The sequence below is a fragment of the Populus nigra genome, chromosome 9 (genome assembly GCF_951802175.1).
Source record: "Populus nigra chromosome 9, ddPopNigr1.1, whole genome shotgun sequence".
NCBI lineage: Eukaryota > Viridiplantae > Streptophyta > Magnoliopsida > Malpighiales > Salicaceae > Populus > Populus nigra.
The window spans coordinates 16,412,207-16,430,330 of NC_084860.1; the positions used below are offsets into that span (position 1 = coordinate 16,412,207).

Genomic DNA, 18,124 nt, shown 5'->3' on the forward strand with positions numbered 1-18,124 from the left:
TTGCCAAATTTGGCAATCCAAGGCTGCAGACTGAACGAGGTGGCCACTTTGGGCCAATAAACGGAGCCGTTTCAAATTTTTTTGACCCGACCGGACCATTCTCGAGGATAAAGGGGTTTCAGGTGGACATTTTGGTGCACACGTTGTCAGATTTGGAGGCCAAACGAGGTAGAAAATGCGCCTGGAAAGCTGCTACTCGGGCAGTTTTGTAGGGAAGAAGATGAACAGTGACCAGGCGACGCGTCGCCTGGTCCCTTCCCCCTCTTTGTTTTTTCTTAAACACCAAAAACAGCGCCGTTTTGGATAGAAAATTAGGGATTTTTGCCGATTTTCAATTGAGTCCTCCATCTTTCAATTTCTTCAATTTGACCCCCAACTCTTGTCAATTAGACCCCTATAGCTTGGCGCCTCTTGCATTTTGGTCTTTGGCTTTGGATTTTATCAATTTAACCTCTAATTGGCCCCAAAACTTCAATTTTCTTGCAATTTGGCCCCTAATTTCAACCAATTAACTTGGTAAAAATTAAATTTGGTCTCTTAAATTTCCAATCTTCTCAATTAAGCCCAAATTAGGCTCCTAAATTTAATTTTTCACCAATTAAGCCCCAAATAAAATTAATTTGGCCCATTTAAAGTATAATTAAGTCCTTATACTTAATTAAATCCTTCATTTGGACCTCAATTAATTCTTAAACATAATTAAAATTTAATTTGGCCCATGATTAAATCAAATTGGCCTATTAAAAATTTAATTATGTAATTGGTCTTAATTTTTTATGCAAATTCGTCCAATAATCATTTATTTTGACCTTGAATTTGCATTTTTCTCCAATTTTGAGCACAATGGGGCGCCAATAGGTCTTAAATCTCCTCCAAAAATTGCAACTTGACTTTCCAACATGCTTTCTCCACGTTGCCAACCTTTATTATTATTTTTTAATTTTTATTTTGAAAAAAATGAATTTTGGGGAATAACCCAGAATTGGGTTATGACAATTGTATTTGCAGCTGTACTAAGAAGTTAGCATTGCTGATTTGCTAATTTGAACACACGAGTAATATCACTATTACATTTAATAGTTTTACCGATGAAATGTTCTGTCGGTATTTACTCTACCATTTCGTCAACGTGTATTTTACCGACTGATTCACAGACGAAAAACGTTTATCAATAAACCTCTCGCTAATAATTTCTTTTCTGTAGGTATTTCTGTCAGTAAAAAAAAACCCGATGGTTTTACAAATGGAAAATGTGCACACAAAAAATTACTTGCTTGGATATACCGATGGAATTATTCCGTCGGTGATTGGCAGTGGCATTTGGAGTAATTTTATTATACAATGTAATGTACTGACGGAATATGTGATGTAATAGTTGAAGTGACATATGTAGTAAATGCTTTCCAACTCTCTATAATATACCGACGAATTGAGTCCGTCGGTAACTCCGTCCGTAATAATTAAAAATTATATTTTTTTAAAAACATCAATTGAACAAAAAAATAAAATTATATAGAATTTAAGTATGTAAAAATAAATTATCTTAATTACAAGCCAAATATTCATTACAAATTTATATGCTCAAATAAAATTAAACTAGAACAAAGGTGGAACTTGAGGAGGAAGAGGATGAGACTTGTCGTTTCCAGGATCATAGGGCCAAAAAGGAGATGCACATGCAACACCTATTTGTGATTTCATATCTATGATCATTCAACAAAGTTCTTCATAATCCGTAGAGAGTCGTTCATATTTTTCATTGAGATGGATCATATGTTCTTGCAAGGTCGCGAACTCCTGAGACTCCGTGCTCGATATCGATTGCGAGCTCCCAACGATTAAGATACTATGGTCCATCCGTAAGTTCTTAACAATAGTGTTGGAAAGTCTATACACTTGATTTCTATCAGATCCACTAGACGATCCTGCCTCCATCCATAAATTCGAGTGGGTCGAAGGATCGTCCCCGTATCTCTCTCTTAACCGGCTATTATGTGTCTCTTGGAAATAAGAAAAATGAAATCATCAAATTCAATTCTAGAAAATAATAACTTACGAAAGAAAATGGTTGAATGAACATACCATAACATGTTGAGCGCGGTTGTCGACAAACTATTGCATTCCTTTTTGGTGGTCTTCACTCTACACGTGCTTCTCCATAAAAAGCTCCATCGAGCGAGCTTGACTCACGTCCAAGAGTCGTAGCCTGTAAGAAAATAAATGTTGCCAGTTGAATATATTTATAAATAACAACTAATTAATTAAAGATAGATGTGATTAAAATTAATCTTACCATTTGCTTCGCATGCGAAACGAACGGAACGAAGTCGTCAATGTGTGTGGTAACTGAACTGTAAATTTGCTGGCTCCAGTTCCCCACGCTGGAATGTGAGCGTCATGTGAAATGTTAGGATGTCACGTGCTGAATATATTCCACTCATATATTCTCCAGGATGTATGGCGATCTGAAATCTTTCCAAACCTCCACGTCATTCTAGCTTGGTAAAGTGTTTTCTCTAGCATATTTTTTTGATTGTTTTATGCCTCACACCAAAAATCATGTTACTTACATGATAAAAATGTATTCTATATGAGTTGATGACAAATAAAATTTTAATATTTAAAATATAAAAAAATTATTGTATAGCTTTCGATGTTACCTAATTGCAACGTAATTCTCCCAAACCCTCCTCCGATGTTACCTAAGTGCAACGTAATTCTTTCAAACTCTCCTCGCAACATTGTCATTTGCTCTATCCTACTCCAATTTAGCTTTACATTAAAAATTTATAAAAAAATAAATCAATAATTTCAATAAAGTAAAGGAATTAACATAAAAAGTAGTTAAATTTTAAGTTAACATTAACTTTAAATCTTGTAAACCATACATCGACATGAGATTTCCAATCAGGAAGTTTGGAAGCCTGGCTCCATTTAAATAATAGAATTTCCATCAACGATTTAAATGCCGATGTTATTACTCGAGTAACTTCAATATTTGTGAACCTGAAAATCGATAAATTTAATGAAATATTATTTGTTCATAAATTGTTAAACACAAACCAACTTAAGGCAAAATAAACTTACATTGAAATGTCGTCCTTCCAATGCGTCTCGTACTTGCGGGTGTATGAATCCCGCTGTGAAGGGACATCACCTCTACGTTGTGGAACCACACTCAAATAGGCAACATCATGAGTCGACACAGGTGCATCTTCTTGGTAGTAGTTTCACAATTTTAATATGACCAAATATGACAAAATTTTCTATCAATATTTGTAGTAGTTTCATAATTTTAACAATATAAGATATCAATGATTGAAGGTAATTGGATTCAAATATCCTTTACAAAAATGTTGTGGACCCCAAGACCTATTTATTTTTGTGTAAATTGCAATATAAGCTTAGCAATACTAGTTATTTAGATACAAGTTATTTAATTTTATAAGGAAATCCTAACCATTGATTTCAAATTAATGGTTTTTATTTCACAAATATGATTAAGACTTGGCAATCTTCATTGCAAGGTTGAAACTAGTGATTTCTCCATTGGTTTTTAAATATAGATCTTATATCTAAATATGTTTTCCTTTATTTAAATAATTTAAATAAAATTTGATCTAAAGATTTAGATTAGTTCGTTTATATATTAGATTTACTATCTAGATTCCATTCTTCTTTATTGATTTATGTTGGCTTAAACTCATATGTGATGCAAAAATTTACCATATAAATACTCAAAATTTTAAAATATTTCATCTCCATGAAGGTCATCTTCAAGCATTGGTGTGGTTAGAAAATTTTTCAAACAGAAAGTATTTTGATTGTTACATATTATTTGTGAATATCATGTGAGAATAGCAACCAGTTGTTGTTATTGTTGTTATTATTCAAGTACTTCAGACAACTAAAGTCATGAAATTGCATGGAAACCAACTTCTTAGCAAATACTTGAAGTTCGCACACCATAAATACACCTTTTCTTTTACAATTATATTATTTTAATTTTTTGAGAGTCCATAAAGATATTTAATATGCATGGAAATTTTTAGCAAATACTTTAAATGTATTTGCTTATTTTATTGTTAACTAGGTGAATATAGGTACTTAAAATGTCTTCTCGTGATGGTAGTACTCCAAATAGTGATCCTTCAATGACTTAATCATCTCAACCTTTAATTTTCATGTCAAGTGGTAGCAGAGTTAGGATATATTTGGCATGAGGTCATTGTAGAGAAGCTCCTAAACTTAATATTATATGTAAAAAAACTAAATTGATATGCCAAAGTTTTCACGGGTGGTGACATTAATCAATTTAAGCAATATTTAGTTGGAGCTAAAGGAGAAATTGAACAATGTCACAAATTTCCTCCTGATGTTCGACATCAAATGCTTTTGGATCTTCACTAAAATATTGAAAAAAAGAGAGAGCTAGAGAAATGCAAGCAAATTTCAAATTATTTAGTGCATAACAAAGAGAGGATGACTCGTCAATTTTGACAACTGAAGAAGTATAAAGTTTTTACCATGCTCTATAAAAAATGACCATACAAGATACTTTAGATAATGTTAATTAATGATTGATCCTTTAGTGAGAAATATTATTCAAAACAAAGTACTGTTTAACACATAATATTTATTCATTAATTGTGTTTTAAATGTAGATTTCATAAATATTAATGAGATTGAAGATGATTGTAATGATGAAGTTACAAAGAAGCATAATGATGTTTTATTAGGTGTTGACAAGATTGGCTCTATTTTATTGACATTTGATTCAAATTTTACTCCTATAAACACCAAAGAACTTGATATGTTCATTCAACAAAAGTGAATGTGTTGTTGATTTATAATTTACGTTTATGGATGCTTTGTTTTAAATATTTCATAATTTATATTTAGTTTGTATTTTGGATATTGAATTCAATTTATGTTGTTGGTTTAAAATTTAAATTTGATTTATATAAATGTTGCATTGTAACTAGTTAGGAGTTTTTTTATAAGTGTTGCATTGTAATTTTTTTTGGTTGACTCGGGTCAACCCAACTGACTTGTGACCTAATCATTGTACCGGGTCAACCATCGAGTTGGATATAAAAATTATATCGATAAGTGTGGCTCATTTCTATTACAATTGGTAACTTTCCTTGATGTTTTTGGATTCATCTTATTAAGATTTTGTTATAGTACTTATAGTGTCATAATTAAAGACTCTAGAAAAATTAGTACCGTTACCATGGTTAAAAACCAACCCAGGTTCGATCAATGTTAAAATTTAGATTATGGATTATTTTAAAAATTTAAAAACGTTATTTTAATTAAAAAAAGTTTGATTGGAAATAAAACTTAACCTCAATTAGGTTTTAAATCAGCAAATCATAGTATTGTGTAATAAAATAATATATACTTTACAAATACCACGATTAAGACTTTAGGAGATGGAGGAGGCATATTTTATAGCGTCATGCATGGTTTATACATCCATCAATACTAATAAATGACGATTTTATTTTCTTAATTAAGGCAAAAATTAATTGTTAGTGGTATTTTTAAAATGCAATAAATGTACCTCAACAATGCTACACCGATGCTATTAGCATTGCCATAATTAATTTGTATGTTTGTCGAAGATTTGACATGAAAAATAATTTACAAATCAACTAAGATTCGATACAAAGTATGAATCTGATAAATAATTAATTATTTTTCTCTTAGTTTCATTCTATAAAATAATTGAGGTAAATACTACTAATTATTTTCTAATTAATAAAATAAATAAATCAAGGAATTAACCAACTTAAAAAAAAAGCATATTGTTCGCTGCCTGCCTAGGAATACACTTGCAAGTAGCTAGCTAGGTATCATGTTATCATGCCTACATTAAGGTACGGAGATAAAAAAAATTATTTAAAAGACATACATTCGATTATGCTTTTTGTCTTTTAATTAAATCATTGTTCAAGGAACAAGAATTTTCTCTTTTGAAATAAATATCAAGTGAAATTCCATCAGGGAAAGGAGGTGAAGGATCGATTGCAGAAGTGAGAATAATTCCAATAAATGTCCACTCGGTGTTCTTTTAAATCGAACAGTCGGATTCCAATATGCACTCGATCGGTATTCTGAGAATTTGCTAATTAATTAATACATTAATTTTACTAGAAAAATCTGTCTAAAAAATTCACATCTGGTCCCTGTAACTTGCTGTACCTGTGGTTAAACATTAATTGAACTCTCTATTCTAATTAAAATCAATCAAATCAAATCAAAATCAATCCTTCCACTAGCATCTAATTTCAATTAAAAGCAGTTTAATCATACATGTATGATGTTATGTTCTGTTGGCCCTCCTACACGTAAATTGTGGTTAGCAATAGTACAAAATGCAAGTTTCATGTATTATGATGTTTTTTTAATTTCATAGTGATATTTTTTTTAATTATAAATAAAATTATAATTATAAAACCCGATTAAAAAATTAACTTAATCCAAGACTCGAGTTGTGCATGGACTCATAAGTAAATAAATCAACCCACACTATGCTTTTCTCTTTTTAGAAGAAAAATTAAATGATATGTTCTTAATAAAAAAAATCAATTCAAAATAAAATCCAACTCCAACTTACACTTTAAATTAATAAGTTATTAAGTTGAATTCTATAATCGGGTTTTATATCTATAGTTTAAATATACTTGTTATTGATCAAATATTTGATTGTATGTAGACAAGCACGATGACTATATAAGGGGAATTAAGGAACTAGGTTTTCATTCAAACACATGTATCTTCTTATTCTTTTATCAAACAAAAATTAAACAATCTTCCTGTTTCTCCATCGATCTCCTCTCTCTGGCTACCTCTATTTCATATAGTATTGGTGTGGTTGCTGGAATAATACCTTAGTTGGTTAGGATATTCGATGGTTTTGATAGGAATATATATAGTGCACATATATTCTTTATTATTAATTTAATTAGTCCATGATGCTCCTAGCTAGATAACTGATATATAATAATTAGGTACTCATCAAAATCATATATTAATTAGCTCAAAAGATTCGTTTAATATATACAAAAAAAACCCTAAACATTCTATACCTTAAAGAATACCTAACAAATAACAATAAAATTACTGTACATGTGGGAATATAACTTTGTAAGGCCTTGTGGCCGGAGAGATAATGGTGCATGTCATGTCTAGTGATTTCAAAGATGGTGGAAAAGGAATTTTGATGGGTATAGATTAACTGATCAGGTTTTGGGTTTGTTTTCTATAAATTATTAGTTCGAGTCCCACAAATCTCAAGATTATTAAAAATTTACATAATCATTAACTTCAAGATTCGTAGAATCTTTAGTTAAAGTGCGTATAAGTTAACCCGAACACCCATATTAATAATAATAAAAAAAAGATGGTGGAGAAAGGAAGATTTTAGAATATATGTTGATCATCACTTTGCATCAAAACCTAGCTTTTCCAATCCAATCCATATCACACATGACTCATTGATATTCCTCTTTGGCTCATCAGAAACCATGTTCTCTAGACCCACATATATATCAAGCTTAGTACATAATTAAAATTTTATGGGTTTTAGATACCATTAAGCCCTTCTCTTTAAGAGTTGTTTTAATTTTAATGGAAGAGGCCACATTTCCAAATGGTTCTTTGAACTTTGAAGGATGCCCACAAAGGAATATCTTCTTGGGTCTGGCTTGTCTTTTCTAGCTAAGTTTAACTCTAACTCTCTCCTTTAATTTCCTTTGCTCTATACACTTAAGGGAACCCTATTAACTTCCATGGCTACCTTCTTAGAGAGAGCATTTAAGACTATCATATCTTCCATCACTCACTCCTACTTTTACTTTCAAGAAGACCACGTAAGGATAAAAAATATCAGACACAACATGCGGAAGGGAAGACCACTTTCTTTGCAGGTTCGCTTTCATCTCCTACAACTATGTTTTTTTCTTCGACTTATTAAGGTATCTCTTGTCTGCTGCTTGAGCTTTCACCTTAGTTTTCATGTTCAAATTGCCATGCAAGAGAAAATACCAGGGTTCTATCTCTGCCTATTAGTTGAGAGCTTTTTTTTTCCTTTCGTTGTAAGGTGGAGGAGCATAGACCTCAAAAAAGTAAAAATAAAATAAAACCTGTAGTTTGTTCTATTTGCAATATGCCTCTGGTTGACAATACAATGGCTAATAATTGTTAAAAAAATGTTTTTTATTAAATGATGGTAACTACAAAATACATATATTATTTCATACGAAAAAAGATATTGTAAGTTGGAATTCCCCTCTGCGCTATATATATATATATATATATATATATATATATTAAAGAAATCAGGTTTTTCTTATAATATATACTTTCGGTTTATTTTTTTTGAAGAAAATTTCCTGCTATCATCTACACGGGAAATCCTTGAGTGGTAAGAGCAGAGTTTAAACCCTTCGCTCAATCCATTTGAATGGTTCGAAAGATCAAAAGGAACAAAGGAATAATAAGAAGAATATATATATAGCTTTATTAAATATATAGAATCTCTCAAAACCATGTTTAAACCGTGTTCTTTTGTTGCTTTTGCAGACTGTTGAGCTCAAGGTCAGGATGTGCTGCGCTGGCTGTGAAAGGGTTGTCAAAAATGCCATTTATAAGCTTAGAGGTATCTTTTGTGTAATTAATTTGGAATGGCTTACTAATCAGGGGAAAAAGAGGGGGTTTTTTTTACCTGTAGTTTTTAAAAAATTCTCGCCGATTAATTTTTAGAAAATAAAATAATAGAAAATTTAAGGAAATACAAAAATAATATTTATAGAAAAAAATGAGAATTTTTCAATGATTGAGAAATGAAACTTTATTTTGAAATCTATAGCCAGACTCTCAGCCACTGTTTTTTTAAGAAAATAAAAAAATGACTAATTATTTTCAAAATAATGAAAATATTAAGAAATAAAAAGATTAATTCTTTTATTTATTAAAATCTTTAAACAACATAATGACTAAGTATTTTCATATTTTTTTTTCTTATTTCTTAATTTATTCTTTTGGAAAAAATCACTTTCTTTAAGAGGATAAGGTTCTAAACTAGAGGATTCTTTTCTATTTATTTTACACCTAATCTCCCATCTTTTTTCTCTCTTAAGGATACCTTAAATCCGTAGGTCTTTTTTACTATTAAATATTTTTTTTCTATACATGAAGAAAATACAAAAAAAGGTGTATTTAATTAATTACATACTTATTAAAGCTGTGTTTTTTTGGAAACATATATTATCAACATGCATGTGAAATTAATTGGAAACATATGTAAATGCTATCTATGTGTTATTAGGTATCGATTCAGTGGAGGTTGACCTAGAGATGGAAAAGGTGACGGTGGTGGGGTATGTTGATCGCAACAAGGTCCTAAAGGCAGCGAGAAGGGCAGGAAAGAGGGCGGAATTCTGGCCATATCCGGATCTACCGCTGTACTTTACATCAGCAAATAACTATTTCAAGGACACAGCAAGTGAGTTCAAAGAGAGTTACAACTATTACAAGCATGGCTACAATCTTGCAGACAGGCACGGGACCATTCCGGTGAGCCACCGGGGAGATGACAAGGTCAGCAACATGTTCAATGATGACAATGTTAATGCCTGCTGTCTCATGTAGCTAGCTAGCTAGCTATATATGATGAATCTTCAAGTTCCAAGGTGTGTAGCATCGCAAATTGATCATCCTGTTATATATGCATGTGATCTATGTATAAAATGTAGAAGGAATTTTATTTTTATGGGGATGGAATGTAATCATGAATTGATAATCCTCTATGCGAGCTATGGAAAAGCTTGTGTGTTGCTTTTCTTCTATGTTCTGATTGCAGGCGTGGGGATATATATATTCAACGGAAAATGTAGCTCCGAGGGCTTGTTTTCATGGCCCTGGGCTATTTATCACTGTATAAAAAGGTGTCCATGTCAAATAATTTGCTATCTAGTTTATATTATTTTCAAGTACTTGTACTCATGTTATTTTTTTTTTAAAAAAAATTATATATTTGACCTCTCTGCTAAAGAAAAATCCCTAATGTCACCCCTTCGTTTAGTTTCCTTTCCTTCTGTGTTGAATGTTCATGGACATGATGGAGGCACACCATAATAATTGGATGGACACGCAAACAAAGAGGACATGGATGGAATAATGTTCTTGATAAGGGCAAACAAAGATAGTGTGTGTGCTGATTCATCCAAAGGAAGAAGAAGAAGAAGAAGAAGAAGATAGTTTGTACCAAAATAATTAATTGAAATGAATCTAGAATACTTCACCACTAAGGATTCAAGAAACTGACTGGAGACATTTCATTGACCAATCGCCGAAGTTACTTTATGGTGGAGTTCCTCACTTGTTGTCAAAATAATCATCAACTTTTCCAAGCGATTTCCCTCTCCCTTTTCCATGTGTGTTGTTCTTGGGAGACTGACTGGTTCCCCTTCCCTTGGAAGTAGTCATACTCAAATAGTTTTGATCATTGGATTGGCATAGAATATTGTATCAATACAGGTAGGGATGGCATGATATAGTTAAATTCATGTTTATTATTGTGGTGTTGATTACTTCATAATATATTATGATTGGTACTTAAAAATATATTGAAATAATATTTTTTTAAATTTTTTTTATTTTTAACACCATCTTATCGGAACGATATCAAAATATAAAAAAATAATATGAAACAAAAAAAAAATAATATTTTTTTTTCAAAATAAATGTTATCTCTCAATTGGCAAGATGGTTCCAATATCTTTTAACTATCTTTCTAATTTCTAAGGAGAAGGGACACACCATAGGAATTGTAAATGAGTGTTTGTGATTGTGGTAAAATGTATTTTTAAAGTGTATTTTATATGAAAATATATAAAAATAATTTTTTTATATTTTTGATATCAACACATCAAAACGATAAAAAAATTAAAAATATTAATTAAATTTTTTTTAATTTTTTTTAAAAAGTAAAGTCCAATCACACTCTCAAACGGTGCCTAAAACCATTACCCTTTAATTTGGTATTTCTTATCATTCTTCCTATTCTTATTAATATAGTTTTAAAACTAGATCTCGGTTTACATGGATTGACTCATGACCTGACTGATTTAGAGTCGAAACTAAGCTGGGTTTGAAAAAAAATAAAAGAGTTAGAAAAACTCAGGTAACCTGATCAAAAACTCGAATTGACCTGGTCAAAAACCTGGTTATAAACTGTTGGCTATTTATATTTTCTTTTAACAATAACAATATTATTTTGATTTATAAAAAAATTGGGATCAACATGAAATAATATGGTGATCTAAGTTTTGAGTTGGATTTAAAAACTCTACTTATTCAACCTCACTTCTCAATTGAAAAATTGACTTGATGACCTATCAATTTACAGCCTAATTTAGATTGAGTTTTTTTTTTTATTAGAATATATAGACATTGACCTGGTTAGATTGGGAGCAGACTTGAACATATTAATTCAAATAATATTTAATATTATTGATTATCATAAAATATTAATTAATACTTTATAAAAAAATCATTATTCAAAATTTAGTAGTTTTTTCTTTGAAATTTCATCCTCTACTAATCAAAATTTTCCATCTTAATCTTGTTTATTCTCTATTTCTCAATTAAGAAAGAAAACAAAATTAATTGAAAAATAACAATGATATTAACGAAAGAGAAAAGGCTAAGTTTTAAGAAAATAAAAATACAAGGAATAAATATATAGTTTTTTAAACCGCATGGAATAATTAATTAGTTTTGTTAAATTACATGATTAAGTTATAATTATCTTCTTTTCTTAAACTGGGTGCCAAATTGAACTTCGATCAAAATTGAGTGGTGTATAAACTGAATACCCGAAACTCTTGGGCCACCAAAGGAAATTACACAAGAGACAAAAGTCCAGTTCCCATTTGTCTCTCCAACTCCTATAATCTCTCAAAAGAAGAGAAAAAGGAAGAGACACGGAAACCCACCACAACCAAACGACCAAACCATCAAGCCCCAACACAACATCACTTTCCATTGTTTTCTTGTTGTTTTTGTTCATAAAAGACTGGACTCTTTTTCTTGAATTCGCATTCTCGTTGCACCCTTTTGTGGGTTCTGTCAAAGTCTGAGTCTTTGTTGGGGTTTTGATAATCATCAACTTGTAGAAGAAAAGAGAAGAAAAATAATGGCCAGTGACACTAAAAGAGGGTCTGTTTCTCGTTTATCACCATTAGCTAAGCCTTTTATCCTGAAGACACCCAAGAACTCAAGCTCTGCCCTTAATTCTTCACTTCAAGATACAAGCTCGAGCCCTTCAAGTTCAAGGCTTGCTCAGTCTTTTTCAAGTTTCAGTGTAGAAGGTGACTCCTTTTCTTATTATTCTCTAAACCCATCTCGGGTTTATCAAGGTTCAGCTGATTTTGGTTTATTTAATGAGTCAAAGTCAGACTTGGATGCTCTCCTTGTAAGTAAGTCCGCTGAGCTTGGCTATAAGGCTCACAACAGTGGTGATCACCAAGAAATTCTTCACTGGAAGGATAAGCATGATGGCTTTTCAATGTCTAATGATGACCCCACCAAACAAGGTGTGCTTTAAGTTTCATGCTTTCGCCTACGTAGAATCTTGTTAGAGAATTGGTGGTGTAATTTGTTCCCTTTAAAGCTCCTTAATTTTGATATATCACTTGTTATGCATAGCGTAGGAGATTCTTTAAAAAAACAGAATATGACTTGTTATGCATAATTTATCAAGAAAACCTATTAATTCTGGCATAAACTTAGCACTCTTGATGTTTAATTTTAGGCCATGAACTCAGACTTCTTGTTTCTGTTGATGACTTGAATAACTTCCATCCTTAGGAAAACCTTATATGTTGTTGGTACGTCCCAAAATGGCTTAAAAAATGCGAAAAGTATTTACTGATTGATTGTTCATTTAAATGACTAGAGGGGGCGTGTATGGATATACCCACTATCTAGAAGTGTATATGATGAACATAAGAGTTACCTTTCGCTTGAGAAATTCTGTTGGGGTTTCAAAATCAATGAGATAGCAGTACCGAAGGCGTAACAATGTTTGGCATTTGGGCATCACTAGCCTGCATCAGGGAATAACTAGTTTGCTGAACATTTATATTGACGAGATTAGCATCTGCATGGTGTTTGTTTCTGATGAGATGTAAAGTGCACATCATCATCAGTTACTACCAAAAGCAGAGGCAGGTGCTTTGGATAATCATGGAATGTTTATTGTTGACAGTTAGGATCTGACATGCCAACATTTCATATTTGCATGGCACAATTAGACCATCTTTCTTGACAAACAAAACTAAGTTTATTTTCAGAGGAAATTAAAACCTTTTAACTTTGAAATGAATCCACATGATCTGTTTCATGTTTTTGCGATTGATCCATTTGCTGATTCTGCATTCTTTATTGTTCATTTTCCTGGAATTATCGTTTCTTGTTATCGTAGATTTTCTATCAAGTTGCTCTCGAGTTTGTGTGCTTAAATATATTTTGTTCTTTTTAGTGAAGCAATTTGATCTAGTCTTTTCAATCATTATCGGGTATGTGTTCAAATATGTTTTGCTCTTTTATGGATGAAGTAGTTTCCTTTAGCCATTTTGATTATTACTAGGTTCTGGCACGTTTTATAAGATGTGGTGATTCTGGTACCCCTTGAATTGATTAACTAAAGTGGTATGCATGTTAATGGATGAAATCTGTATCTTCAAGGATGGCTCTAGGTCACAAGCTATTCATCCTCTCTGCAGGATCTTCTACTGAAGGATTGAAGTTGAGAGCAGAAACATCTGATCATGTGTGCAGAAAATTCAGTGGTATTTCCAGAAAGGATGATGAAGTCAGACCTAAAAGTACTAGGCAAACTGACACTCAATATGTCTCTTTTTCAGCAGTGAAGTCAAGGCCAATCTCTTCCAAGTTTTCAACCTCATCAGATCTGCACTCTTCTGCCTTAGTTCAAGATCCTCAAAGCGGAGTTCCAGCCATATCTTGGAGCTCAAATGATTCCAACATTCCTTCTTTTGAAAGAAGATTTTCGCAGCAACTCGATGCTTGTACAACCAAAGTGAATTCTTCCCCTTCATCAGATAGCAATTCTTTGCGGGCTCTAGACTCTGAATCATCGGGAACTGGTTCAAGATATTCTCCCTTTAATCATGCCTTGTCACAGACCCTAGATTCTGGTGGACATGGTGGAGTCAGCAAGAGTGGCATTTTTTGGTATAGTCTAGCCAGTCTAGTAGATGCTGCTGTGGATAAAAGGAAGGAAGTTTTCCATGATGAAGTCCTGACAGATAAAAGCAAAGGAAAAATGAACAAACCTGCCACCCAAGAGGTTATGGAGCCCTTGTCAATGGCAGTGTCTGAGCTGCAAATCACTTGTCCTAGTCGTCCTATTGAGTTGGCTTCAAAATCCCTTGGTGTTAAAGAAAGTGATCCTATTGGAAACTCTTCTGAAATAATTAACGAGAATGATTCTGATTTGGATTCTCCTTGTTGGAAAGGAAAACTTAGTGCTAATCAATCAACCTGTGAAGTTTCTAGACCTGATGATTTTCAACAGCTTAAAAGTGCTCGAGGAGCTTGCAGCAATTTAAATCCTCTCGCGCCTCATTTTGTCCCTAGCTGTGGCCAACAGAAAGTAAATTACCGTGGAACTGAATGTGAAGGAGATGATAGTTTGACTTTCCAGAAGACTGAATCTTCTGCGGTTAGTTTATTCTCCAGAGAACATACACTACAAAAACCTGGTACAGCTGAATCATCTTCTTTGGATCGGAGCAGTATTACTGAGACACATTGCTCTATTGACAATCATGTCCGCAATAAGGAATATGAGCCACTCACCAACTCTAGTACTAGCTCCATGCTCAGCTCATCTTGCGTGGTTCAACCATCCATTCTGGAAGATTACTTCACTTCCAATGGCCAGCTTCTGACTAGGCAAAAGGTTGGAGGATCTGGGAAGGTTATCGAGGATGCAGTACCTAATGGCTCAACTAGTGTGTCTTTGCTTGCAAGCAAACATGTCAGACCCATAAGTACTAGGCAACTTGACTCTCAACATGTCTCGTTTTCCGCTGTGATGTCTAGGCCAATCTCTTCTAAATTTTCAACTTTATCAGACTTGCACTCTTCTGCCATAGTTCAAGATCTTCAAAGTGGAGCTCCAGCAATATCTTGGAGCTCCAATAGTTCCGACATTGCTTCTTTTGAAAGAAGATTCTCACAGCAACTCAATGTTTGTGCAGCCAGAGGGCATTCTTCCCCTTCATCAGATAGCAATTCTTTGCAAGCTCTAGACTCTGAATCATCGGGAGCTGGTTCAAGTTATTCGCCCTTTAATCATGCCTTGTCACAGAACCTAGATTCTGATGGACATGGTGGAGTCAGCAAGAGTGGCATTTTTTGGTATAGTCTAGCCAGTCTAGTAGATGCTGCTGTGGATAAAAGGAAGGAGGTTTTCCATGATGAAGTCCTGACAGATAAAAGCAAAGCAAAAATGAGCAAACCTGCCACCCAAGAGGTTATGGAGCCCTTGTCAATGACAGTGTCTGAGCTGCAAATCACTTGTCCTAGTCATCCTATTGAGTTGGCTTCAAAATCCCTTGGTGTTAAAGAAATTGATCCTATTGGAAACTCTTCTGAAATAATTAACGAGAATGATTCTGATTTGGATTCTCCTTGTTGGAAAGGAAAACTTAGTGCTAATCAATCAACCTGTGAAGTTTCTAGACCTGATAATTTTCAACAGCTTAAAAGTGCTCGAGGAGCTTGCAGCAATTTAAATCCTCTCGCGCCTCATTTTGTCCCTAGCTGTGGCAAACAGAAAGTAAATTACCGTGGAACTGAATGTGAAGGAGGTGATAGTTTGACTTTCCAGAAGACTGAATCTTCTGCGGTTAGTTTATTCTCCAGAGAATATACACTACAAAAACCTGGTACAGCTGGATCATCTTCTTCGGATCGGAGCAGTATTACTGAGACACATTGCTCTATCGACAATCATGTCCGCAATAAGGAATATGAGCCACTCACCAACTCTAGTACTAGCTCCATGCTCAGCTCATCTTGTTTGGTTCAACCATCCATTCCAGAAGATTACTTCATCTCTAACGGCCAGCTGCTGACTGGGAAAAAAGTTGGAGGATCTGGGAAGGTTATCGAGGATGCAGTATCTAATGGCTCAACTAGTGTGTCTTTGCGTGCAAGCGAACATGTCACCAGTTCATCTTCCTGTAGAGATGGTGTTTCTTCTGCTTTAAGTGAAACATATGGGCTTGTAACTAAGCCTTTGTGCACACCTCCAAAATTGGATATTCAAATAGTGGTTAAGACAATAAATCAAGTGTCAGAATTGCTTATGCAAAACTGCTCATATGATTTAGATTCTCTGAATGAGCATGAACATGATATAATGAAGCGTGTTGTCTGTAATCTTAATGCGTGTATCAGAAACAGGGTTTGAGAGCATACTCTGACTTCTGAATCAAGTCATCCTCGCGCTTCATATTGTGTTGTGAAATCAGCTGATCTAAACAAGGTATGGATTTTTCGGTTTCTAAAATTAGTGGATCTGATTCGAGGTGATGGAAAAACTTCACTTTCTACTGTAAATTCTTTCTCGACTTCCATTTAGCATATTCAGGCTGCTAATGGGTTTTTGAATACTTATAAATTTTTTATAATGCTTATTGTGGAATTATCAAGTCTGTCTTGCTATAGTCAAGTAGGCAATGGTTTGTGCTATTAGTAACAATCAAGTTCACTGTTTCATTTTTCTTGAGAAGGAATTTTGTTTGATACCTTCATCACCCACGACCGATATGATTGTTCCACAAAGCCTTTCTTATTCATATTAATTGATGTCTTCTTCCTCCATGAAAAATTACTTGTGTCCTTCTGGGTTATAGTTGAAGGATGATTTTTTTTCTCCTTTCGTGTTTTGGTTTTTCCAGTGTTGCTTTTGATATCTCATCTGGCCATTCATTATTACTTGCTGAGAACCTGAATAATGTTTTCAGCAGTGCTGGAACATGGAACTTCAAGCGAAAAGGGCAAAAGCTGTGATAGTTTCCCATGAGCTTGGCCATCAGAATAAAGCATGCAAAGCAGAAGAGTTGTTCTACTGAATTCAGGGATAGATTCTTGGATTCTTTAAAGGCATGGAATGAATGATTTAAGAAAAGTGAATACATTAAGCAGCCAAATCTTTGCATTCTTTGTTGTTGATTCTGGTCATTGAGGAGGCTCTGGAAGGACATCAACAACTTGAGGAAGAAGAGAACCCTCAAGTTTTTTTGTACAAGAACTCGTGGCTTGAGGCTGAAGCATCTCTTTGTTCCATGAAGTATAAAGCTTGTGTCTTGGGTATGAAAACTGGGATGTAATAAGTAAAGATGACAGTGAGATGAAAGAAAGACATAGTAATTACCTGAGGTCTTTTGATGCAACCTTCTGCTCTCCCTTGAGTTGAGTAAATGCTCTTGTCCAAACAATCAAATGCTTCAAGCTCACCCTTTGAAGGGGAAAAAATATCACTAGGCTACAGAACCTAGCATCAAAAGCCCTTGACATAGTGTTTAGTTAGTAGCAGTTTAATTTGTTGTTGTGCTTCGTTTTGGAAGTCTGTTTTTGGTGAACTGATTGAGTTCTGCATTTTGACTTGCTCCCATCCCTTTGTGAATTTGTGACCCGGCAACAGTTTCTGGCTATGGGTCTGGCACCATATTTGCCGTGCAGCTTTTACTTAAAAGAGCCCAAATTACACGGCTTTAGAGTTAAAGATGCATCCACCAGGGCTTTTTGTATGGATCCTCTCGATGATAGCCCTTATTTTTCTATCTCAATGGCCTAGCTCTGTTCCTACATGGGCTTGAGAGATACCACCATGGCGTATCCCATTATTTCTTGTTTTTACCTTCTGCTATGAAATAGCTGAATCCCAGCACTGCCTGGCTGGTTGCACAAGTAGCTTAACCTATTTCCACATGTATGTGACTCATGGCAGAGGAGTGATATCACATTGGATACCAACAGTACTTTAGGAAAGCAGAAAGTAGTGGATTCATAG

The 18,124-nt window shown here is 33.6% G+C and overlaps 2 protein-coding genes across 4 annotated transcripts; both read left to right on the plus strand.

The window, feature by feature from the left end:
- The first annotated feature begins 7,584 nt into the window (after window positions 1-7,584).
- Window positions 7,585-10,006, plus strand: LOC133703373 (heavy metal-associated isoprenylated plant protein 30-like). The gene is made up of 3 exons (XM_062127852.1): window positions 7,585-7,937; window positions 8,593-8,668; window positions 9,338-10,006. Exons 1-3 carry the CDS (start codon window positions 7,800-7,802, stop codon window positions 9,658-9,660), a joined length of 537 nt encoding a protein of 178 aa, XP_061983836.1. The 5' UTR covers window positions 7,585-7,799; the 3' UTR covers window positions 9,661-10,006.
- A 1,987-nt stretch (window positions 10,007-11,993) lies between these two features.
- LOC133703189 (uncharacterized) lies at window positions 11,994-17,836 on the plus strand. Of its 3 annotated transcripts, none has more exons than XM_062127646.1 (3): window positions 11,994-12,608; window positions 13,800-16,594; window positions 17,010-17,836. In XM_062127646.1, the coding sequence occupies exons 1-2, from the start codon at window positions 12,209-12,211 to the stop codon at window positions 16,517-16,519; spliced, it is 3,120 nt and encodes a 1,039-aa protein (XP_061983630.1). In that variant the 5' UTR covers window positions 11,994-12,208; the 3' UTR covers window positions 16,520-16,594; window positions 17,010-17,836. The 3 variants fall into 3 exon arrangements, with proteins under 3 accessions (XP_061983630.1, XP_061983628.1, XP_061983631.1); XM_062127644.1 differs by having other exon boundaries at window positions 17,076-17,836; XM_062127647.1 differs by having other exon boundaries at window positions 17,079-17,836.
- The last annotated feature ends 288 nt before the right edge of the window (window positions 17,837-18,124 follow it).